Raw genomic sequence first — 24,827 nt, 5'->3', positions numbered from 1 at the left:
TAAATCACAAAGAAGATATCAGATTTGGAAATGTCCTCAACAAACACTCTTTTCAGACTACGTAGCATTTACCCATTCCAAAGTCAAGATAGAACTGAATTTATTGATACGACAGAGCAGAATTTGCCATCAATCGAGTCAGACTAAACCATTACTTCAATGGTAATCGTCCTAGTCGCTTACTGTCCAACAAGCTACGCAGTAATGATCAATTAGCTGATACAAACTCAGCAAAAAAAGAAACGTCCTCTCACTGTCAACTGCGTTTATTTTCAGCAAACTTAACGTGTAAATATTTTTATGGAAATAAGATTCAACAACTGAGATATAAACTGAACAAGTCCCACAGACATGTGACTAACAGAAATGGAATAATGTGTCCCTGAACAAAACAAAAGTAACAGTCAGTATCTGTTGTGGCCACCAGCTGCATTAAGTACTGCAGTGCATCTCCTCTTGGACTGCACCAGATTTGCCCGTTTTTGCTGTGAGATGTTACCCCACTCTTCCACCAAGGCACCTGCAAGTTCCCGGACATTTCTGGGGGGAAAGGCCCTAGCCCTCACCCTCCGATCCAATAGGTCCCAGACGTGCTCAATGGGATTGAGATCCGGGCTCTTCGCTGGCCATGGCAGAACACTGACATTCCTGTCTTGCAGGAAATCACGCACAGAATGAGCAGTATGGCTGGTGACATTGTCATGCTGGAGGGTCATGTCAGGATGAGCTTGCAGGAAGGGTACCACATGAGGGAGGAGGATGTCTTCCCTGTAAGGCACAGCATTGAGATTGCCTGCAATGACAACGAGCTCAGTCCGATGATGCTGTGACACACCGCCCCAGACCATGACGGACCCTCCACCTCCAAATCGATCCCGCTCCAGAGTACAGGCCTCGGTGTAACACTCATTCCTTTGACGATAAACGCGAATCCGACCATCACCCCTGGTGAGACAAAACCGTGACTCTTCAGTGAAGAGCACTTTTTGCTAGTCCTGTCTGGTCCAGCGACGGTGGGTTTGTGCCCATAGGCGACGTTGTTGTCGGTGATGTCTGGTGAGGACCTGCCTTACAACAGGCCTACAAGCCCTCAGTCCAGCCTCTCTCAGCCTATTGCGGACAGTCTGAGCACTGATGAAGGGATTGTGTGTTCCTGGTGTAACTCGGGCAATTGTTGTTGCCATCCTGTACCTGTCCCGCAGGTCTGATGTTCAGATGTACCGATCCTATGCAGATGTTGTTACACATGGTCTGCCACTGCGAGGACGATCAGCTGTCCGTCCTGTCTCCCTGTAGCGCTGTCTTAGGGCGTCTCACAGTACGGACATTGCAATTTATTGCCCTGGCCACATCTGCAGTCCTCATGCCTCGTTGCAGCATGCCTAAGGCACGTTCACGCAGATGAGCAGGGACCCTGGGCATCTTTCTTTTGGTGTATTTCAGAGTCAGTAGAAAGGCCTCTTTAGTGTGCTAAGTTTTCATAACTGTGACCTTAATTGCCTACCGTCTGTAAGCTGTTAGTGTCTTAACGACCGTTCCACAGGTGCATGTTCATTAATTGTTTATGGTTGATTGAACAAGCATGGGAAACAGTGTTTAAACCCTTTACAATGAAGATCTGGGAAGTTAATTGGATTTTTATGAATTATCTTTGAAAGAAAGAGTCGTGAAATAGGGACGTTTCTTTTTTTGCTGAGTTTAGCAACTATTGACTCTGAAACAGGGGAATTACTATCAGAAACCAAATAAATCAAAGATTCTCCCGTTTCTATAAAGAACTGTACACCTCTGATTGTAAATCCACATCAAACCAGACAAAGTCCTTTCTAAAATAATTAAATAATCCTCTTCTCTCAACAGAGGAAGCCATCTCGAAGGGAGCCCAAATCTCTCTCAATAAACTCAAAAGGGCATTGGATAGCATGAATAAAGGCAAATCACCTGGATTGGACGGTAGTACTCCTGAGGTCTATTTAACATCTTGGAATCACGTCGGCCCACTATTGCTCAAAATGATTAACACAGCCGTTCACAAAGGTTAATTTGGGAGAGAGGTGAATACAGCACAAATTTTGCTTCTATTAAAAAAAGACAAGGATGCCACAGTGTTCTCACTATCTCCCCCTCTTTGATAAACACAGATATTAAATTGTTCTCCAAAATGTTGTCGTCCCGCCTCGAGACTTACTTACCCAAGTTGGTCCACATGGACCAAAGCGGATTTGTTAAAAAAACATTTATCCTCGGATAACCTCCGTCGACTATTACATATCTTAAATAATTATTGTTTCGGATCAAGTATTTAACAAGTCACATAATAAGTTGCATGGTTTAACATGATTTTTGAATGACTACCTCATCTCTGTACCACACACATACAATTATCTGTTATGTTTGGGGCAATTTCAATACAACACATTACTGAGTACCACTCTCCATATTTTCAAGCATAGTGGAATCTGCATCATATTATGGGTATTCTTGAAATCATTAAGAACTGAGGAGTTTTTCAGGATAAAACATTTACGGACTAGAGCTAAGCACAGGCAAAATCCAAGAGGAAAATCTAGTTCAGTCTGCATTCCATCAGACACTGGGAGATGAATTCACCTTTCAACAGGACAATAGCCTAAAACACAAATCTACACTGGAGTTGCTTACCAAGAAGACATTGAATGTTCCTGAGTGGCCGAGTTACAGTTTTGACACTTCTTATTAGTGTCCTTTAGTAGTTGTTTCTTTGCAGCAATTCGATCACGAAGGCCTGATTCATACTCCTCTAAAAGTTGATGTTGAGATGTGTCTGTTACTTGAACTCTGTGAGGCATTTATTTGGGCTGCAATTTCTGAGGCTGGTAACTGTAATGAACCTATCCTCTGTAGCAGAGGTAACTCTGGGTCTTCCTTTCCTGGTCTTCATGAGAGCCAGTTTCATCATAGCGCTTGATGGTTTATCTGACTGCACTTGAAGAAACTTTCAAAGTTCTAGAAATTTTCCGGATTGACTGACCTTCATGTCTTAAAGCAATGATGGACTGTCATTTATTTTTGCTTATTTGAGCTGTTCTTGCAATAATATGGACTTAGTATTTTACCAAATAGGGCTATCTTCTGTGTACCACCCCCACCCCTCACAACACAACTGATTGGCTCAAATGCATTAAGAATTAAAGACTGTCAGAAAGTCCAGTATCCAGTTGCAGGGGGAGGTGTTTAAACCCAGGTTCCTTAGCTTAGTGATGAGCTTGGAGGCTGCTGAGCTGTAGTCAATGAACAGCATTCTCACATAGGTGTTCCTTTTGTCCAGGTAGGAAAGGGCACTGTGGAGTGCAATAGAGATTGCGTTAACTGTGGATCTGTTGGGGTGGTATGCGAATTGGAGTGTGTCCAGTGTGTCTGGGATGATGGCGTTGATGTAAGCCATGACCAGCCTTTCAAAGCATCATGGCTACAGATGTGAGTGCTACTGGGTGATAGTCATTTAGACATGTTACCTTGGTGTTCTTGGGCATGGGGACTATGGTGGTCTGCTTGAAACATATGGGTATTACAGACTGGACTGGGAGAGGTTGAAAATGTCAGTGAAGACACTTGCCAGCTGGTCAGCGCATGCTCAGAGTATGCATCCTGGTAACCTGTTTGAAGGTCTTACATCGGCTTCGGAGAGCATGATTGAACAGCTGGTGCTCTCATGCATGGTTCAGTGTTGCTTGCCTCAAAACGAGCATAGATAGCATTTAGCTAATCTGGTAGACTCGCATCACTGGACAGATCGCAGCTGGGTTTCCCTTTGTAATCTGTGATAGTTTCCACCTTCTACATCCGCTGAGCGTCAGAGCCAGTGTAGTAGGATTCGATCTTAGTCCTGTATTGACACTTTGCCTGTTTGATGGTTCGTTGGATGACAGAAAACCTGGAGTAAAAACGGAATTCTGTTTTACCAGAACTGTGCTCTATACATAAAATAAATAGTTGCCGAAAGCATTACAACTTCTCTGCGTGAACACTGTACTAAAAAAAAGACGTTTTGAGTGGGCACCTTTGGAGCTCCGCCCAAGCAAGGTATTTGATTTGTTTGACGTGTTGCGAGGCGTCACTGATTTACACCGGGTTTCCACCCATTTCTAGATACTATCTACCACTAACTTCACCAGACTTACCTGAAATGGGAATTTTAATGTTTGTGCTTTTCTTATAACAAATTTCTGTCTTCTATTAATGTGTTGTTCTAATAACCAATTTCTGTGTTCATGCAAGTGGCTGACTGTACAAATCCTCACTATCAGTAGCTGCAATTTGGCAGTACGCCCAGACCTTGTTTTGAGAACGAATGAAAGATCTCAGTTTCAAGGTCTCAGCTTGGAGAGAAGAAGCCTCTTGAGGTATTGGTCTGTCACATGAATGAAACAAAAAGGTAATGATTAATGAATTATGCTAAATCATGCAAATATAACTTGTCTGTGTATAGTTGTATATAAGACAACTGCTGGGACTGCCCAGCAGTGCTTCTGACAGACATGTGTACTATGGTGCATTAAGTTTGTTGGAACCTCTCCTGCGCGCTGACAAATAAACAATGATTCATTTAAGATTGACTTCGAGTGTCCCTGTGTAAGAATTTCCACGACAAACCGTGTAGGGAAGAGCAGCTGTTTAGCTGGTTAAACAAAGGTTAGCCATGTGTTGGCAAAAATGAATGTCCAAGTCAAGAAAGCGGGTCAGATACTCCAGTAAGTGTAATTGGTTCCAATGATTGTAATGTGCTCAATATTGGGAGTTGAGAAATAAAGTAGATATCATCACAAATAAGATAGTCCTCATTTCTATTGTAGGTATGTAATTCAAATGTTTATTCTGTTGTTGCAAGCGATATTGAAAAAAATTTAATAAATAAAATATTTGAGGACCCCCTGCAGTACCTCTGTGGACCCCTGATAAATACCCCTGTAGTAGTGTAAAACAGGACAGGGTAGAGTCTTCCATTGACAGCTATGTGGATTTTGAAGAGTGACTGGTCAACAGAAGAATCAACAGAGGGATTTTTCGAAGGATTAATTTCCTCTGATCCAAGGTGAGAGCAGTGATATCTCTGTCTCTGTCTCTGTTCGCCAATGTTTGACAGTTGTTTCCACAACAGTTACCTGGTTCAGGGTCAGCTTCCTAAATTGTGCAGTACATTACAGATCCCTTACACTGTCCGGTATTTACAATGTAAATAAAGACTGACTGGTCAAAGCACATGCCCATGTAAACTTATGTGGAGTATGTCGCTCGTCTCCAGTGGTGGAAAAAGTAACAATTTCTCATACTTGAGTAAAAATAAAGATACTTTAATAGAAAATGACTCAAGTAAAAGTGAAAGTCAACCAGTATAATCTTACTTGAGTCTAGCAGTATTTGGTTTTAAATATACTTAAGTCTCAAAAGTAAATGTAATTGCTAAAATATACACTGCATATACACACCCCCCCCAAAAAAACAAAAAAAAAATAACACCATAGCATTATTCAAATGTACAGTGTAAGGTAACACATACCCCTTCTAATAAGTGTTAGAAAATAATATCTGAGAAAAAGCTGATTGTGTCATAGATATACAATGCTCTGGCAACATAACAAACCACTCTGTACACAGTATTTTTGCTTTACTGTACAGCATACTAAACAAACATTATTGTTCCCATGTGTCATATACTGTAGCTTGTGCTCTGTTCAGTAGGTAAGATACATTTTGAAATGTCATGCAATTATACAAGTTCTAATACCAATCTTGTAAAGACTGCAATCATATGCTTAGGCACTTTCCAAGGCACATTATACAGGTCCAATCTGATATTGAGTGGAAGGGGTGTAAAAATGTTACAATATAAGGGACAGGAATCCTCAAGTGGAAACATATAATGATTGAAAAGTGATTATGCCTCAATTGTAAAGCAGACCAAAAGGGGTCTATGGTGTCCAAAGGCTCATTTCTCCTTGACGTCAATGTTGGCGACACCGTGGACTTGTGTGAGCTGCTTACAGTCCAGAGAAGCCACCAGTTTCCTGGATCCAGGCAGAGTAGGAACAAAGTGTTCCGTCAGAGTCACAGAGGAGCGACTGGCCACGTCACTGAGAGAGGAGATGAGAGAGACACTCAGACCTGTGCTTGTTCAGAACATAAAAGAACAGTGACAGCATACGTCACACATAGTGCACCTTCAGAGTCATAAGGACTAAAGCCGTGCTTAGATGAAGCTGCAGATAATGAACAGAATTATAATTGTTTCTCACCCAACAGCGATCTGTCGAACACTCTGCAGGCCCAGCCCCTCCACATGGAACACCACTCCCTTCAGTGTGCGTGGCAGAGGGTTAGTGAAGAAAATCTTAGCCGCCATCTTTTTCCCCACCACAGCCTCCCCTGCCGGCTAGGAGGGAAAAGTATAGGAAACTGTTACCACTACAGAACATCTCTGAATCATATTATCAGTAGACAATATCAGACACAGAGAAAGACAGAATATATACAGAAAGAAAAATGCTGTAGATATGATTCATTCAGTCTGTTTAGTTTTGTCTGACCTTAATGATGAGGTCAGGGGTGCGGAGGCGGAAGCTGAACTGAGTGGCAAGGACCTGCTGTGTCTCAGTGACCCGGCCTGAAAGGGTCAGCATCAAAAAAAAAAATATATATATATACACTGCTCAAAAAAATAAAGGGAACACTTAAACAACACAATGTAACTCCAAGTCAATCACACTTCTGTGAAATCAAACTGTCCACTTCTGTGAAATCAAACTGTCCATTTGCACAACATGCTGTTGTGCAAATGGAATAGACAAAAGGTGGAAATTATAGGCAATTAGCAAGACACCCCCAATAAAGGAGTGATTCTGCAGGTGGTGACCACAGACCACTTCTCAGTTCCTATGCTTCCTGGCTGATGTTTTGGTCACTTTTGAATGCTGGCGGTGCTCTCACTCTAGTGGTAGCACGAGACGGAGTCTACAACCCACACAAGTGGCTCAGGTAGTGCAGCTCATCCAGGATGGCACATCAATGCGAGCTGTGGCAAGAAGGTTTGATGTGTCTGTCAGCGTAGTGTCCAGAGCATGGAGGCGCTACCAGGAGACAGGCCAGTACATCAGGAGACGTGGAGGAGGCCGTAGGAGGGCAACAACCCAGCAGCAGGACCGCTACCTCCGCCTTTGAGCAGGAGGAGCACTGCCAGAGCCCTGCAAAATGACCTCCAGCAGGCCACAAATGTGCCCAGCGTACGTAGAGTTCCACATATTTTATTAGAAAGTGAAACTTAGAAAACCAAAAACAATAAAGAATAAACGAACCGTGACGACAATGCAGGGCTAACAGGCAACTAAACATAAACAAACAAGATCCCACAAAACCCCAGTGGTAAAAGGCTGCCTAAATATGATCCCCAATCAGAGACAACGATAAACAGCTGCCTCTGATTGGGAACCATACCAGGCCAACATAGACAAATAATAACCCAGATAACCCACCCTAGTCACACCCCGACCTAACCAACATAGAGAATAAAAGGATCTCTATGGTCAGGGCTTGACAGAAGGAATCAGTGGCTAACTGCAAGCATTGCTAAGCAATCACTCGCCTGCTATTCAGTGGAGTGGTTGTGTGGTCCCAAGTCTGGGTTTAAGGGGCTCTTTCCCAAGCTTAAAAGGATAAACATTCAACATAAAATAAAATGGTATTTGTCACATGCCCTGAATACAACAGTGACCCTATGACCTTAGAGTGAAATGCTTACTTACAAGCCCTTAACTTCTTGTGAATAGGGGGCTCTGTTTTCACTTTGGGAAAAAATCGTGCCCAATTTAAACGGCCTCGTACTCTATTCTAGATCGTACAATATGCATATTATTATTACTATTGGATAGAAAACACTCTCAAGTTTCTAAAACTGTTTGAATTATATCTGTGAGTAAAACAGAACTCATTTGGCAGCAAACTTCCAGACAGGAAGTGAAAAATCTGAAAACGATGCTCTGTTCCAGGGCCTGCCTATTCAATTGCTTAATATTTATGGGTTTGCATGCACTGCATACGCCTTCCACTAGATGTCAACAGGCAGTGGAAGGTGGAATGGGGTGTCTAGCTTGATCTGAGGTCGAACAAGAGCTCTTGGAATGACGTGACCAGAATTTCCTTTCTCTACCTAGGCGCGGGAAGGACATCAACATTGGCTTCTGAAAAGCGTTCGGTATACACGGTGGATGTCTCCGGCTCTGATTTTATTTGATAGATGTGATAAAAACATCATAAAGTAGTTTTTTTCAACCGAGTTGTATCAGTTTATTCAACGTTTATTGCGACTTTTGGAATTTTCCTTTCTTTGCGTCAGGAGAAGATGGGCATGTTTGCGCCACATGGCTAGCTAAGGTTGCTAATTCGACAGGAGAGAAGGACATTCTAAAACCAAACAACGATTTATTCTGGACAAAGGACTCCTTGTACAAGATTCTGATGGAAGCTCAGCAAAAGTAGGAACAATTTATGATGTTATTTCGTATTTCTGTGGAAAATGTTGAGTCCTATTTTCCGCCCTTTTTGCGGGCGCTGTCTCGCTATAACGTAAATTGTTTGTTATGGTAAAGTTATTTTTAAAGATCTAACACGGCGGTTGCATTAAGAACTAGTGTATCTTTCATTTGCTGTCCAACATGTATTTTTTAGTAAAGTTTATGATGAGTTCTTTGGTCAGATTAGGTGAGTGTCCAAAATATCTCCGTACAATTTGGTGAATCGATGCTACATATTCACAATGTATAACCACGGTTTGCAGCTCAAAATATGCACATTTTCGAACAAAACATAAGTGTGTTGTATAACCTGATGTTATAGGACTGTTATCTGATGAAGTTGGTCAAGGTTAGTGATACATTTTATATATATTTTGCTGGTTTTTGCAATCACTACCTTTTGCTGCTGATAAATGCATTTGTGTGTTTGGCTATTGGGGTAAGCTAATATAATGCTATATTGTGTTTTCGCTGTAAAACACTTAAAAAATCTGAAATATTGGCTGGATTCACAAGATGTTTATCTTTCATTTGCTGTACACCATGTATTTTTCATAAATGTTTTATGATGAGTATTTAGGTATTTCACGTTGCTCTCTGTAATTATTCTGGCTGCTTTGGTGATATTTTTGATGGTAGCTGCAATGTAAAACTATGATTTATACCTCAAATATGCACATTTTCGAACAAAACATACATTTATTGTATAACATGTTATAAGACTGTCATCTGATGAAGTTGTTTCTTGGTTAGTGACTAATTATATCTCTATTTGGTCGGTTTTGTGATAGCTACCTATGCGTTAGAAAAATTGTGAAAATATGCGGTTGAGTCTTTTGCTATTGTGGTTAGCTAATAGAAATACATATTGTGTTTTCGCTGTAAAACATTTTAAAAATCGGAAATGATGGCTGGATTCACAAGATGTTTATCTTTCATTTGCTGTATTGGACTTGTGATTTCATGAAAATTATATTATATGATATCCCTGTCGCGTTAGGCTAGGCTAGCCATCTTTTTTGATGAGGAGGATCCCGGATCCGGGAGAGAGAAGCGGCAACAATGCAGTTTTAAGAAAATATATATTTTTAAATAAATAAAAGTAACAAATAATTAAAGAGCAGCAGTAAAATAACAATAGCGAGGCTATATACAGGGGGTGCCGGTACAGAGTCAATGTGCCGGGGTACCGGTTAGTAAAGGTAATTGAGGTAATATGTACATGTAGGTAGAGTTATTAAAGTGACTATGCATAAATAATAACAGAGAGAAAAAAAGGGGGTAGGCGGGCAATGCAAATGGTCTGGGTAGCCATTTAATTAGATGTTCAGGAGTTTTATGGCCTGGGGGTAGAAGCTGTTTAGAAGCCTCTTTGGACCTAGACTTGGCGCTCCAGTACCGCTTGCCGTGCGGTAGCAGAGAGAACAGTCTCTGACCAAATGATCAGACCCTGTGGATTTTTTTTGTCTAATGTTAACAAAGCATCCAGGACTTCTTTATCAGTGAATTTACAAAAAGAAAACTCCTGACAAGCATTTTCAGGATCATTCAATAGATTTGCACTATCTACATCCAAACTACTCTTTTCAAGAGCTGGCTTTGACATTCTCCGGTTAGCACCATTACACGTCACCACTTTCAGATACAACATGTGGAACTCTCACAGTGAGCAGAGACGAGATGGTAAAAATTGACTTACATGTCCTCATATCAATTTAGTTAACCAACAACCTTTCCAATGTTTGATGACAACAGCCGGGAGCCATTTTCACCCAGGTGAATTCAGTCTTCCACAAAGTAGCCAGGCCTATTCCAGAAGGAGTCAAAATTGGCGACGAAGGACATGCCCAAGTCCTTGGTCAGACTCATTAACCACTGGTGGAGACAAAAGACGGCTAAAACACAACGGAAAGGAGATGGAATTGGGCCTGAGACAGTTATATGTCCTGCTCATTTCTGAGCATTCTCCAAGAGTTGTAAGAAATTGTCTCTTAGCTTTACAGATTTCACATGCAAAATATTGTAATGACCCTGGGTTTATAAGCGCGGATATCAACTCTGCCGGACGAGCATGCTTTTGGGGCACAGTCGATAGCGCGCTGGACTTCGGGCTAGAAGGTCGAGGGCTCGAGGCCTGCTCCATTACAATATCATTAGACCCACTAGGGGCTCGTCTAACTCGCCCCCCCCAAAAATGATAGGAATAGCAGAGCCCACCATAGACCCTGATGAAGCAGAACCCACCTTAGTCCTCGGCGATGCCATCACAATGTTGGCTGATACCGAAGGAACCTCCGACGCTCCATGAGAAGATGGGGCCGGGACATCAGGCTCCAGAACAGCGAAGCTATTCGATGTCGGCAGCACATTCATGAAACCCGTCACCACAGAGGGCTCAGAATGTGGAGGACTCCGCCCTCGACTTCCGCTAGGAACGGCGACGTGTCTCCCTGTCCGGCCAGCCAGGTCCAGGTGAGGATCATCCCGCGATTCTGCAACAAAGGTCCCGCCGACTCAATTTTCCGTCGGTGAACGATCACTTCCGAGCAGCGGCTAGTCCACCGGAGATAACCTACCCGAAGGCGAGACTCCCATCAGCCCAGCGTGATGCACGGCCCATGGACTGCAGATAAAATGAGCTTTGTAGCTAAGTCTGGTTAAAAATGTTTTGTGCATGCTGTCGTGGAAAATTGCAAGATTATGTTATAATGCTTGTATTGCATTTTAATGGTTGTTTTGTTCGACAGAATAGAGTATTCTGTTAACTATTGTGTGTGTGTTCCACTGAGGATGGGCCTCTATGAGATGAAGTACCAGGAACGAGATTAGAACCTTGTCTTAGGGACTAAACTGAACGATAATTTACAGCGAATGTTATCTGGCTAAGGGATACTCCTTTCTCAAGTAAAAGTATTTCTTTGTGAACTGTTCCTAAGATCTGTGGTTCGTCATGTAAGTTGAGATGGGTGTATCTTGGCTATAAAATATCTTTGTACTTTTCTGTTGGTACTTTCAATGGTTCATTAGAGATAGCACATCATTGAAAGTCAAAGGCTATTGCAAAGCTCTTATTATTAAAGATGTAGTTTAAGTATAACTCTGACTGGTGTGTGAAGTTTGTAACTCTCCTCATTTGGTAAAGCAGAAATATCCCACCACAATGCTCCCTGACAAAAATAAAATACTAATTACCTACAAAAATCATGTTTTAATAGTACAGTTGAAGTCGGAAGTTTACATACACCTTAGCCAAATACATTTAAACTCAGCTTTTCACAATTCCTGACATTTACCTTGTTTGGGATAGGGGGCAGCATTTTCACATTTGGATGAAAAGCGTGCCCAAGAGTAAACTGCCTGCTACTCAGTCCCAGTTGCTAATATATGCATATTATAGATAGATTAGGATAGAGAACACTCTGAAGTTTCTAAAACTGTTTGAATGATGTCTGTGAGTATAATAGAACTCATTTGGCAGGTGAAAACCTGAGAAAAATCCAACCAGGAAGTGGGAAATCTGAGGTTTGTAGTTTTTCAACTCTTGGCCTATCGAATACACAGTGTCTATGGGGTCATATTGCACTTCCTAAGTCTTCCACTAGATGTCAACAGTCTTTAGAACCTTGTTTGATGCTTCTACTGTGAAGTGGGGGCAAATGAGAGGGGATTGAGTAAGGAAGAGTGCCACAAGCTGACCATGCGCGTTCATGTGAGAGTTAGCTTGAGTTCCATTGAATTTCTGAAGACAAAGGAATTCTCCGGTTGGAACATTATTGAAGATTTATGTTAAAAACATCCTAAAGATTGATTCTATACTTTGTTTGACATGTTTCGACGGACTGTAACGGAACTTTTTGACTTTTCGTCTGCTCCTAGTGATCGCGCGTCATGAATGTGGAATACTGGGCTAAACGCGCTAAGAAAAAGGAGGTGTTTGGACATAAATTATGAACTTTATCGAACAAATCAAACATTTATTGTGGAACTGGGATTCCATTCTGATTAAAATAAATGCTTAGAAAACTAACTGTCAGACAATAGATACAACTACTGGAGAAAGACACAGACATACCTTTACTTTTGTAGACTAAGGTACTGTCAGGGCTCTAAAGTGCGATCATTTTGTACCAGACTGTACATCCAAGTACTTGCTTAGTTAGTATACTGTATATTCAGTCCCCAGGCTTAATTGTTACCACATCTGCATACAGGTTAGACAGAGAAAGAGAGACGGCTAGTGGACGAGATTCATTCAAGTTGATTCAAACATGTATATTATTTTCCCAATAGATTGATACAGCTCAGATTTGATTCTGTTACATTAAATATGCACTGACTACATGAATTCTACAAAAATAAATTACATGTTTCCAATTTTAACTAAAGAAAAGATTGACAAATGTTCACAAAAAGATAACAATTTAAACATTTTGGAGTGGGTACTGTTCCCCCTACTCATTACTAAAATACATAAAGGTAACATAAATTATCTATTGAACAGTGAGCACAAACCAACGTCAAATAAGGCTATAATAGCTAGCTACATTCCATGATTTTCAATGTGCAAAATACTTTATCAAGATGCTGGCAGAAGACGACTTCAATCATTTCAGTCAATATGAAGTACAGTTTACAGATTACATATAATATTGCGATTTGAGTGTTTCAACTGCCCATAAGGGCCAGTTCGTTTAGTGCTGCACATTCTTTAAACACACTGACGTATTTAAGGCAAGCATTTACACCAGGGCATGTATGTCTCTCGTTGTTACATATAGATATACATGAAAAGGTTTGCAAAATTCCAGTAATTTGCCCAAAATTCCTAGGTTTTCTAGATTTCTCAGTTGGAGGATTCCCGGAATCAGGAGGGAATAAGCAGGAAATACAGACCCCTAATTTTGGGAAAGTTACTGGAATTTTGCAAATTGCAACCCTATACAGGAACAAACTGCTGCTGAAGGTTACACAACAACATGGAATGTCATTCTACTGCAATAATGCTTAATGATACAGATTTTGGACAGTGGATATTAGCATTCTCAAAGATTTCTTGCCTTTCATGTTCTAACATTTAAAAGACAAAATATAGATTTGTTTTCCCTGAAAATAAAACTACCGGTATGTCAACATATTCATTTGAACAGAACTGTGTTGATTTTGAAAAGAAAAGGCATACTCAAAATGGCCTAATTTTGTCTTGAATCATAAATCATGACAGAAAGAAGAGAGAAAGAGTGAGAGCGAGAGGGTACATCTCAAAAGTATTTCCTTATTCCTTGCCTTTTGAGAAGGTGAGGAATCAAGGTCATGAGCAATCAAGGAAAAACCTTGAAATTCACCCAGTGCTTGAGAGAGAGAAAGAGAGGGTGATGCCCATAATGCGTTGTTGCCACGGAAAAGAGATTCTACATGAACAGATGGTTATATGGAGGAGTGTTGACGAAATAAATATCTCCTGAGGTCTTGCTGCTCTGCTCTCAGCATTGCAAAATAATACACCATGGTCCCTCAATGACATTCAGATATACTATACTTCCTGGTCTTTAAAATAAAATAGATTTTTAAAAGCCATACACTTATTGTAAAAAGTAAACAAGTTATTTCAGTCTGTGTTTTAATACATCTCCTCTACTCCAGGGACCCTGAGTTGTGGACTTGTTTCTATTCATTGTACGTTCTAGCTCTGGTCCAGGGCATTACGTGTGGCTTGCAGATGTAGAAGTCTCAGCATCAGCAAGCCGCATGTAATGCACTGGACCAGAGCTACATACCTTCATTCGTGAGCAGCACAATGGCCCATTGTCAGATGAAGTACCTCAGTACTGATCATTGGAGTCTGTTTCAGTGGTTTCAGGTCTGACTTCACTGACCATGGCCGAGGCTGAGACTAGCTCTAGCTCAGTAACGTCTGTCACAATTAGCTGCTGGCCCCAGATTCTGATCCACTCTGGTTATTCGGAGACTGCGATTGGTTGCTGGCCTCCACTTGTGAGCCGGCCCGTTTTTTCGGAGACTGAGATTGGCCTGGGAGCAGGACCTCGACGGTGAAGCTGATGCGTTTGGACTGGAAAATACTGTAGGTGTTGTCGAACCGCAGCACATCTGAAGAAGAAAGAAAACAACATGGATGTCGCCTAAGTCAAGTCCTACACCTTTACTCCGGCCCGTGTCCTCTTTGTGTGCTTATATGCTAGTCCTGGTTCTTATTTGCCCAGTTTCTAGACCTGAGTGGAACCTGGGTCTAGTTTTAAACATGCACCCACCTTGCTAGTTATTTGCTGACCGTTCCTATGCTTATTTGGTGACACTTTTCCCACGACCAAGCTTACATCCACAATCGGTAGACAGTTCTGATTAGGAAGTTGTCGTTTGCGTCGCTGAGCAGTGCCCAAGTAAGAATTCAATATAATTGATATCTGATTCCCCCCTCCAAATCAAGATCAAACATGGATTCCATGTTGTGTTCTCACTTTTCACGCACACGTCTGTGTTTCACACCTTTTTGTCTAGCTAATCAGCCTTGCAGACACGAAGCAGACAAGAAGTAGAATAGAGTGTATGCGCACAAACATTGGTTTTGATTTGGAGGTGGGGTGGTAGCATCTAACAATTGGTTTAAATAATTTTCTGGGCACCGCTAGTTGATGCAAACAACGCATTCTTTATCAGAACGATCCACTGACCACGGATATACCCTCGGAAGTAGGAAAAGCGTCACCCAACAGGCAAAGACACAGGTCTGTAAAGTAGTCACACGGTGGGCTAGTGTTATACTGGTAGGCCGAGATCCAATCTCTGTCTAGTACCACTGGACTAGGTTCTTATGTGGCCCTACCCAAGTCTTCATGTGTCACTGTACCCCTGTTCTAGCCCACTGTAGGGCTTTTCACACTACTGAGACTAATCAAACCAAGCTTTAAAGTTGCTGGAACCATGAAAAAAAGGCAATGTGAAAAGAAAATACCCAAGCCAGCACAGTTTGGTTTGGAATGGCACGATAGTGTGAAAGGGGTATAAGTTTAGAAATCGCTTATGTGTCTCTGTCTAGTTGTCCTATACTCACAGACCCCAGGCTCGCTGCAGGTGAGAGAGCCGTCTTCGGGCACCAGGTGTGCGTTGTATCTCTGGCTGGGAACCACCTCCTGCATCTGCCCTGCATTCTGCCTCTCTCCTATTTTCCCCTTCATAAACACCCCAAAGCCGATGTCTGCCCCATCACTAGAAAACTGCCACCTGCATGGGGGGAGATATTATATTACATTATATAATTATATAACCCGACACACCCGCATAGAATTGTTCCGAGAGCCGATCCGTGACCCACCAAATAACATTCATTTATTTAATAGTTTTTATGACTCCAGTCATAGGCTATTATTCCCCTCCCTGCATGAATTAATATCTTGTATCTAATATCTTATCAGCATGTCTAATCAACATTTAGATAAAAGGAAACTATGCCATGAAACCATGCCAGAACGACATAATACAATCTTTTACAATGAGATATGGCACATTGACAACTAAAATTGCTCTGACAAAGGGTCTTCTAATTAGCCTTCTTACCTAATGAAAGCCTATAGCCGACATAATAAAACAAGACCTTCACATTAAATATTGTTTAGATAGTAAAACTGTTTAATTGAAAAGCAATAAAACAATTCCCAGAATCGAATATAGGATGCAAAACTACATTTACTTAGTAGGCTATAACCTAGGCCTGCTCAAACTTTCACCAGCGCACCGGTTTAAACTTGATATGGCCATGGTCTAAATCAGGGGTTCTTAAACTTTTCAGCCTGGGACCCAAATGAGAAATTCTGTGTTTTCCTGGGACCCAAGCGTAGAAAAATATACAACTATACATAAATATTGGTATATTTCATTGCCCTTATGCCTAAAACAAATGCAGTATAGACAAAAAACAAATAACAATGAAATTAAATATCCATATAAATATATATTAATGTTTATTTTCCCCCGTTAAAAACACTGTTACTGTCACGGCCGTGAAAAGAAGATGACCAAGGTGCAGCGTGGTAAGCGTACATTTTCTTTTATTAATAAAAATGACGCTGAACAAAAACTATAAACACTACCAAAACAAACCGTGAAGCTAAAGGCTATGTGCCCTAAACAAAGTCAACTTCCCACAAAGACAGGTGGAAAAAAGGGCTACCTAAGTAAGGTTCTCGATCAGAGACAACGATAGACAGCTGCCTCTGATTGAGAACCACACCCGGCCAAACACAAAGAAATAGAAAACATAGAAATAAAAAAACTAGAATGCCCACCCTAGTCACACCCTGGCCTAACCAAAATAGAGAATAAAAGCCTCTCTATGGCCAGGGCGTGACAGTTACATATCTGTCTAGGTTGAAACTGTTGCTGTTAAAATACAATAAATCATTTTCATTCTGAACTGGAATAAACTGATTAATCACATCACACAAATGAATAACAGAACACACACACATGCTTTTGATAATGCAACCCTAAGTATCAGTACAGCTGAAAAATGATCAGGCCTACTGTACATCTTGCTGTAGTAATTATTGTTGAAAGAAAATTTAGGTTGGAACTGTTGCTGTTACAATACAATACATATTTTTTCTTTTGAAATGGAATAAAGTGATTGATCACATCACACAGATGTAGACCAGCAAACACACACACACACAGTCCTATTGAGAGCATGTCTATTCTGGGCTCTGTTCTTGACAGTGCAATACTGAGGTCATGCTCAGCCTTGAAACTGTTTCTGTACTTGTTGTTTAAGTATGTCAGAGTTGAGAAACCTGACTCGCATAGGTATGTGCCAAACTGGACCAGAACATCTACTGCTTTCTCAGTCAGGCAGGAGACAGCTGTGTTTGCCTCAAAAAGCATATTGCTTCAATCAGTTTACTCCAGTTAAGAATCAAAAATATTATTGTATTATAACAGCAACAGTTCCAACCTAGACCAGTTTTCAACAATAATTTCTACAGTAAGATGTACAGTAGGCCTGATCATTTTCCATCTTCATTTGTACTGTTACTCGGGTTGCACTATCAGTAATGATAGCTATTAGCTGTGTACAAGGCCAGGGGATTGTTTGAAAGAGAAACTCACATCTACTATTATGAGAGTTAGTTAGTACTCCCTTATTTCTGCTTATCACCTGTTATAAAATGACAACAATGCCTTGCTAGCTGACTTACTTTTCCACTGTCGAAAGCACTGTTTCCTGAAGCATGCTGCCCTGTTCTGAAAGAACTCTCTAGGTTTACCTTCATGCTGTGGATGTTTGGTCAGGACGTGTCGTTTCATTACTAAGCACTTCCCCGCACAAAACACATTGTGGGCGCTCCACGTTATACGTTTATATGAAAGAGAAACTCATCGCTGTATATGCGTTTCATGACAATTGAGCTGTCAGAACTTGTGGCTAGCATGAATCCATTTGATGACAGCGGTGAGTGATGGCGAGTGGGAATGACAAGTCAGTGGCAGACAGCGCATCATCTGCTGCTGAACGACAGCGCTGCATCGCCTGTGTAGCGGAGTAATCTTCAAGAAAACTGCAGAAAAAAATCTGGTAAACCGCGAAGCACACGGGCATCTCCCTTTCACACTAACGCAGCTGCCCAAACTGAGCAGAGACCACTGCTAAGCAGAGAGCGCACATGGCCAAATCAATTCCAGTAACTAATGAAATAATTATAAATTTCCTCTGACATATCGCGACCAATACTTTAAGAAAGGCTGCACATGAATGCCTGGAGTAACGTAATAGTTAACTGATAATAAACTCAATTAGCCTATCGTGAACAAATACCCGTAAACTAATAGCTACGTTGGCCATTTTCACATGAGCTACGCTAGCCAAGAAAAGTACACTTGGCAAAGTATTCTCGTGTGGGGGACGAAACATAAATTTCAGCACCACACAAATAATGGACAGTTCCCTGATCCACAGCGTGTGTGGCTGGTAGCTTATATGTCTGCCTCATCGCTCACAGAATGGAATTCGCAACACAATGCAAAACAACAAGTCCTGGGTTTGTAAACCATTTTTTAGATTGATTTAAAATGTTTCGACCCGGAATATAATTGTTCTGAATCACGAGCCGACCCGTGGGTTGAAAGAACGTTTTCATTTCACCCACCAGCTGACATTTTTGCGGGTCAACCACGGGAAACCGTGGGTATCGGACTCGATGCAGGGCTACCCTGCACTAGAGTTAAGCAGGGTAATAAAGAGATAAAGAGATAGAGAGGAAAATAAAGGTAAGGGAGGCCGAGATAGAACAGGACAGGTAGTGGAGTTAGAGAGGTAAGACAGAGAAAGAGGGATAGAAAGAAAGAAATAGCGGTAGTAATATCGGTCCACTCACCTGAGCACACAGCCAGGGAAGAGGATCTCATATTCTAGCTGCTGTGAGGAGCCACGGCTGACTGTTAGACACTGTTCATAGTCCACCTTCACTGACTCACGAACATAGTAGGACGTAGGCACTGTCCCAGCATAGTGGATCTTGAATACACACATATATAGACAGAGTAAGAGGATGGATGTTGTGGGGTTACACAGTGGCTTGCGAAAGTATTCACCCCCCTTGGCATTTTTCCTATTTTGTTGCCTTACAACCTGGAATTAGAATGGATTTTTTTGGGGGGGGTTGTATCATTTGATTTACACAACATGCCTACCACTTTCAAGATGCAAAATATTTTTTATTGTGAGTCAAACAAGAAATAAGACAAAAAAACTGAAAACTTGAGCGTGCATAACTATTCACCCCCCCCAAAGTCAATACTTTGTAGAGCCACCTTTTGCAGCAATTACAGCTGTAATTCTCTGGGTATGTCTCTATAAGCTTGGTACAACTAGCCACTGGGATATCTGCCCATTCTTCAAGGCAAAACTGCTCCAGCTCCTTCAATTTGGATGGGTTCTGCTGGTGTACAGCAATATTTAAGTCATACCACAGATACTCAATTGGATTGAGGTCTGGGCTTTGACTAGGCCATTCCAATAGATTTAAATGTTTCCCCTTAAACCACTCGAGTGTTGCTTTAGCAGTATGCTTAGGGTTATTGTCCTGCTGGAAGGTGAACCTCCGTCCCAGTCTCAAATCTCTGGAAGACTGAAACAGGTTTCCCTTAAGAATTTCCCTGTATTTAGCGCCATTCATCATTCCTTCAATTCTGACCAGTAGTTACCTAGTCCCTGCTGATTGAAAACATCCCCACAGCATGATGCTGCCACCACCATGCTTCACTGTGAGGATGGTGTTCTCGGGGTGATGAGAGGTGATGGGTTTGCGCCAGACATAGTGTTTTCCTGGATGGCCAAAAAGCTCAATTTTTGTCTCATCTGACCAGAGTACCTTCTTCCATATGTTTGGGGAGTCTCCCACGTGCCTTTTTAAGCAATGGATCTTTTTCTGGCCACTCTTCCGTAAAGCCCAGCTCTTAGTGGTCCTATGGACAGATACTCTAATCTCCATTGTGGAGCTTTGCAGCTCCTTCAGGGTTATCGTTGGTCTCTTTGTTGCCTCTCTGATTAATGCCCTCCTTGCCTGGCCCGTGAGTTTTGGTGGGCAGCCCTCTCTTGGCAGGTTTGTTGTGGTGCCATATTCTTTCCATTTTTTAATAATGGATTTAATGGTGCTCTGTGGGATGTTCAAAGTTTCTGATATTTTTTATAACCCAATCCTGATCTGTACTTATCCACAACTTTGTCCCTGACCTGTTTGGAGAGCTCCTTGGTCTTCATGGTGCTGCTTGCTTGGTGGTGCTCCTTGCTTAGTGGTGTTGCAGACTCTGGGGCCTTTCAGAACAGGTGTATATATACTGAGATCATGTGACACTTAAATAAAGTCCACCTGTGTGCAATCTAACTAATTATGTGACTTCTGAAGGTAATTGGTTGCACCAGATATTATTTAGGGGCTTCATAGCAAAGGGGGTAAATACATATGAACGCACCACTTTTCCATTACATTTTTCTTTTTTTGAAACAAGTCATTTCTTTTCATTTCACATCACCAATTTGGACTATTTTGTGCATGTCCATTACATGAAATCCAAATAAAAATCAATTTAAATTACAGGTTGTAATTCAACAAAATAGGAAAACCACCAAGGGGGATGAATACTTTTGCAAGGCACTGTAGCTGATAAAAATGCTATGAAAGTCAGCAGGAAATTTTTTAGGGAAGAACTTACGAGGAAATAAAAAAGAAAGCTTTACTTTCTACAACTATGAATCTGCTGCGGTTACATGTTTTATCATAGGCTTCTGAGCTTCACATACTTTCAGTTGAGAAATAAAAGTCCAGAGTATCAGACTCAGAGTTTAATTTTGTAATTTATTTGCATAATAACAAGACCAACAATTTTCTTTAGACCACCTTACTGGCTAATGATCTCATTTTCCTAAACAGTCTGAGCCCTCAGCTCAAGCAAACCAAGGATTTGAGAAATACTGACTGACCAAACACAGACGGAAGTTAAAAATGCTGGTTGCAGCAGTAATTGAGAACCACCGGGGGGCAATAAGGGGTGATGTATTCCATATGTGAGTGAAGGGAGAGAAAGATGGGATGGTTCACCTCAACCATAAGCAGAGGGCAATTAGCATTGGTCCACAGTCAAATCACACAAAACCATTCATTACATGTCTAGGATAACACAGCAAGCCATGGGAAATGTTGAGCTGAGCACAGGTGCAGACACAAACAGGACCTTGATCCAAATGCATTTGTGGCACTGTCAATGGTAAAGGTGTTAAAAATGATCTTTAAAACTTGACTGACTGTTGCATAATCTGCCTGTAGTGTACACACAGACCCAGCCTGATCTCACTCTACAGCAAATAAGCTATAAATGTCGGATGAAACAGATAATTTTTTTTATGTAATATCTACATAGGCGTACAGAGGCCCATTATCAGCAACCATCACTCCTGTGTTCCAATGGCACGTTGTGTTAGCTAATCCAAGTTTATCGTTTTAAAAGGCTAATTGATCATTAGAAAACCCTTTTGCAATTATGTTAGCCCAGCTGAAAACTGTTCTAATTAAAGAAGCAATAAAATTGGCCTTCTTTAGACAAGTTGTGTATCTGGAGCATCAGTATTTGTAGGTTCAATTACAGGCTCAAAATGGCCAAAAACAAAGAACTTTCTTTTCTTGTTCGGAAAAATGAAGGTTATTCCTCTAGCGCCTCTTCAACCTCAGGAGGCTGAAGAATTTGGCTTGTCACCCAAAACCCTGACAAACTTTTAGATAAACAATCAAGAGCATCCTGTCGGGCCATATCACAGCTTGTACGGCAACTGCACCGCCCTCAACCGCAAGGCTCTCCAGAGGGTGCTGCGGTCAGCACAACGCATCACCGGGGGCAAACTACCTGCCCTCCATGACACCTACAGCACCCGATGTCACAGGAAGGCCATAAAGATCATCAAGGACAACAACCACCCAAGCCACTGCATGTTCACAACACTACCATCCAGAAGGCGAGGTCAGTACCGAGAGACTGAAAAACAGCTTCTATCTGAAGGCCATCAGACTGCTAAACAGCAATTACTAACTCAGATCCTGCTGCCTACATTGAGACCCAATAACTGGCCACTTTAATAAATAGATCACTAGTCACTTTAAACAATGGCACTTTAAATAATGCCACTAATGTTTACATATCTTACATTACTCATATCACATGTATATACTGTATTTTATACCTTCTACTGCACCTTGCCTATGCCGCTCGGCCATCGCTCATCCATATACTTACAGTTGAAGTCGGAAGTTTACATACACCTTAGCCAAATACATTTAAACTCAGTTTTCCACAATTCCTGACATTAAATCCTAGTAAAATTCCCTGTCTTAGGTCAGTTAGGATCACAACTATATTTTAAGAATGTGACATGTCAGAATAAAGAATGATATATTTCAGCTTTTATTTCAGCATCACATTCCCGTGGGTCAGAACTTTAAATACACTCAATTAGTATTTGGTAACATTGCCTAAAAATTGTTTAACTTGGGTCAAACGTTTCAGGTAGCCTTCCACAAGCTTCCCACAATAAGTTGTGTGAATTTTGGCCCATTCCTCCTGACACAGCTGGTGTAATGGAGTCAGTTGTGTAGGCCTCCTTGCTCGCACACGCTTTTTCAGTTCTGCCCACACATTTTCTATAGGATTGAGGTTAGGGCTTTGTGATGGCTACTCCAATACCTTGACTTTGTTGTCCTTAAGGCATTTTGCCACAACTTTGGAAGTATGCTTGGGGTCATTGTCCATTTGGAGACTCATTTGCAACCAAGCTTTAACTTCCTGACTGATGTCTTGAGATGTTGCTTCAATATATCCACATAATTTTCCCTTCCTCATGATGCCATCTATTTTGTGAAGTGCACCAGTCCCTCCTGCAGCAAAGCACCCCCACAACATGATGCTGCCACCCTCGTGCTTCACAGTTGGGATGGTGTTCTTTGGCTTGCAAGCCTCCCCCTTTTTCCACCAAACATAACGGTCATTATGGCCAAACAGTTTCATCAGACCAGAGGACATTTCTCCAAAAAGTACGATCTTTGTCCCCATGTGCAGTTGACAACTGTAGTCTGGCTTTTTTTATGGCGTTTTGGAGCAGTGGCTTCTTCCTTGCTGAGCAGCCTTTCAGGTTCTGTCGATATAGAACTCGTTTTACTGTGGATGTAGATACTTTTGTACCTGTTTCCTCCAGCATCTTCACAAGGTCCTTTGCTGTTGTTCTGGGATTGATTTGCACTTTTCGCACCAAAGTACATTCATCTCTAGAAGACAGAACGTGTCTCCTTCCTGAGCGGTATGACGTCTGCGTGGTCCCATGGTGTTTATACTTGCGTACTACTGTTTGGAAATTGCTCCCAAGGATGAACCAGACTTGTGGAGGTCTACAATTTTTGTTCTGAGGTCTTGGCTCATTTCTTTTGATTTTCCCATGATGTCAAGCAAAGAGGCACTGGGTTTGAAGGTAGGCCTTGAAATACATCCACAGGTACACCTCCAATTGACTCAAATGATGTCAATTAGCCTATCAGAAGCTTCTAAAGCCATGACATAATTTTCTGGAATTTTCCAAACTGTTTAAAGGCACAGTCAACTTAGTGTTTGTAAAGTTCTGACCCACTGGAATTGTGATACAGTGAATTATAAGTGAAATAACCTGTCTGTAAACAATTGTTGGAAAAATTACTTGTGTCATGCACAAAGTAGATGTCCTAACAGACTTGCCAAAACTATGGTTTGTTAACAAGAAATTTGTGGAGTGGTTGACAAACGAGTTTTAAATGACTCAAACCTAAGTGTATGTAAACTTCTGACTTCAACTGTATACAATGAGTGTACAAAACATAAGGCACACCATCCAAATATTGAGTTTTGCCCACAGAACAGCATCAATTCATTGGGGCATGTACTCTACAAGGTGTCAAAAGCATTTCACAGGAATGCTGGCGAATGTTGACTCCAATGCTTCCCACAGTTGTGTCAAGTTGGCTGGGTGTCCTTTAGGTGGTGGACCACACACACAGGAAACTGTTGAGAGTTAAAAACCCAGCAGCATTGTAGTTCTTGACAAATCGACACTGGCACCTACTACCATACCCCATTCAAAAGGCACCTAAATCTTTTGTCTTGCCCATTCACCCTCTGAATGGAACACAATTCATTGCTCAATTGTCTCAAGGCTTGAAAATCCTTCTTTAACCCATCTCCTCCCCTTCATCTACACTGATTGAAATGGATTTAACAAGTGACATCAATATGGGATCATAACCTTCACCTGGATTCACCTGGTCAGTCTATGTCACAGAAAGATCAGGTGTTCCTAATGTTTTGTACACTCAGTGTATATTTAAAGTTTTTTCACAGACTGTAATTTAACACCAAGGATTTGTTTTACAATGAAATTGGCCCCAACTCCCAACTGTTCACCGTGTACCCTAAATCAGGTATACACATTCTTTCATATGATGTGGGAGTGCCCTGCAGTTAAATGCTTCTGGCAAAAAAGTTACTTTTTTGAATATTTACATTCATGCACTTCAAAAATTAATTTTGAAGTGCATGAATGTAAATATTCAATGCTTTCCATCTACTACTTTACTTAACGGTGATAGCTCTTTGAATCTCTCAATCAATCAGAGATGATTACTGCTGGCAGGTGCCACTGCCGCGAAAAAGTTGTTGGCTCATAGATGGCTATCGCCTCACTCTCTCCCAATTCACCAGTGGATACAG

At 41.4% G+C, this 24,827-nt stretch overlaps 2 protein-coding genes across 7 annotated transcripts in view; both read right to left on the bottom strand.

The window, feature by feature from the left end:
• Window positions 1-5,309: 5,309 nt before the first annotated feature.
• On the bottom strand, window positions 5,310-6,656 carry LOC120051728 (protein-glutamine gamma-glutamyltransferase K-like). Its single transcript, XM_038998616.1, has 3 exons — window positions 6,564-6,656; window positions 6,273-6,409; window positions 5,310-6,110 (listed from the first exon to the last, which is right to left on the bottom strand). The coding sequence occupies exons 1-3, from the start codon at window positions 6,654-6,656 to the stop codon at window positions 5,966-5,968; spliced, it is 375 nt and encodes a 124-aa protein (XP_038854544.1). The 3' UTR covers window positions 5,310-5,965.
• Window positions 6,657-12,776: 6,120 nt separating this feature from the next.
• LOC120044095 (SEC14-like protein 2) overlaps window positions 12,777-24,827 on the bottom strand; it is a 47,076-nt gene continuing 35,025 nt past the window's right edge. For 5 of the 6 annotated variants that reach the window (XM_038988700.1, XM_038988687.1, XM_038988714.1 and 2 more), the window contains 3 exons: window positions 18,926-19,065; window positions 15,614-15,779; window positions 12,777-14,648 (listed from right to left, as the gene is read on the bottom strand). In XM_038988700.1, coding sequence (XP_038844628.1) covers window positions 14,445-14,648; window positions 15,614-15,779; window positions 18,926-19,065 — 510 coding nt within the window. In that variant the 3' untranslated portion in view covers window positions 12,777-14,444. Of the gene's footprint in view, window positions 14,649-15,609; window positions 15,780-18,925; window positions 19,066-24,827 lie in introns of all 6 variants that reach the window. The other variant, XM_038988693.1, reaches the window with a different exon arrangement.

This window comes from Salvelinus namaycush, chromosome 1, assembly GCF_016432855.1.
Source record: "Salvelinus namaycush isolate Seneca chromosome 1, SaNama_1.0, whole genome shotgun sequence".
NCBI classification, from domain to species: Eukaryota; Metazoa; Chordata; class Actinopteri; order Salmoniformes; family Salmonidae; genus Salvelinus; species Salvelinus namaycush.
The sequence above is the reverse complement of the archived record's forward strand: the minus strand, read 5'-3'. Positions and strand labels throughout refer to the sequence as shown.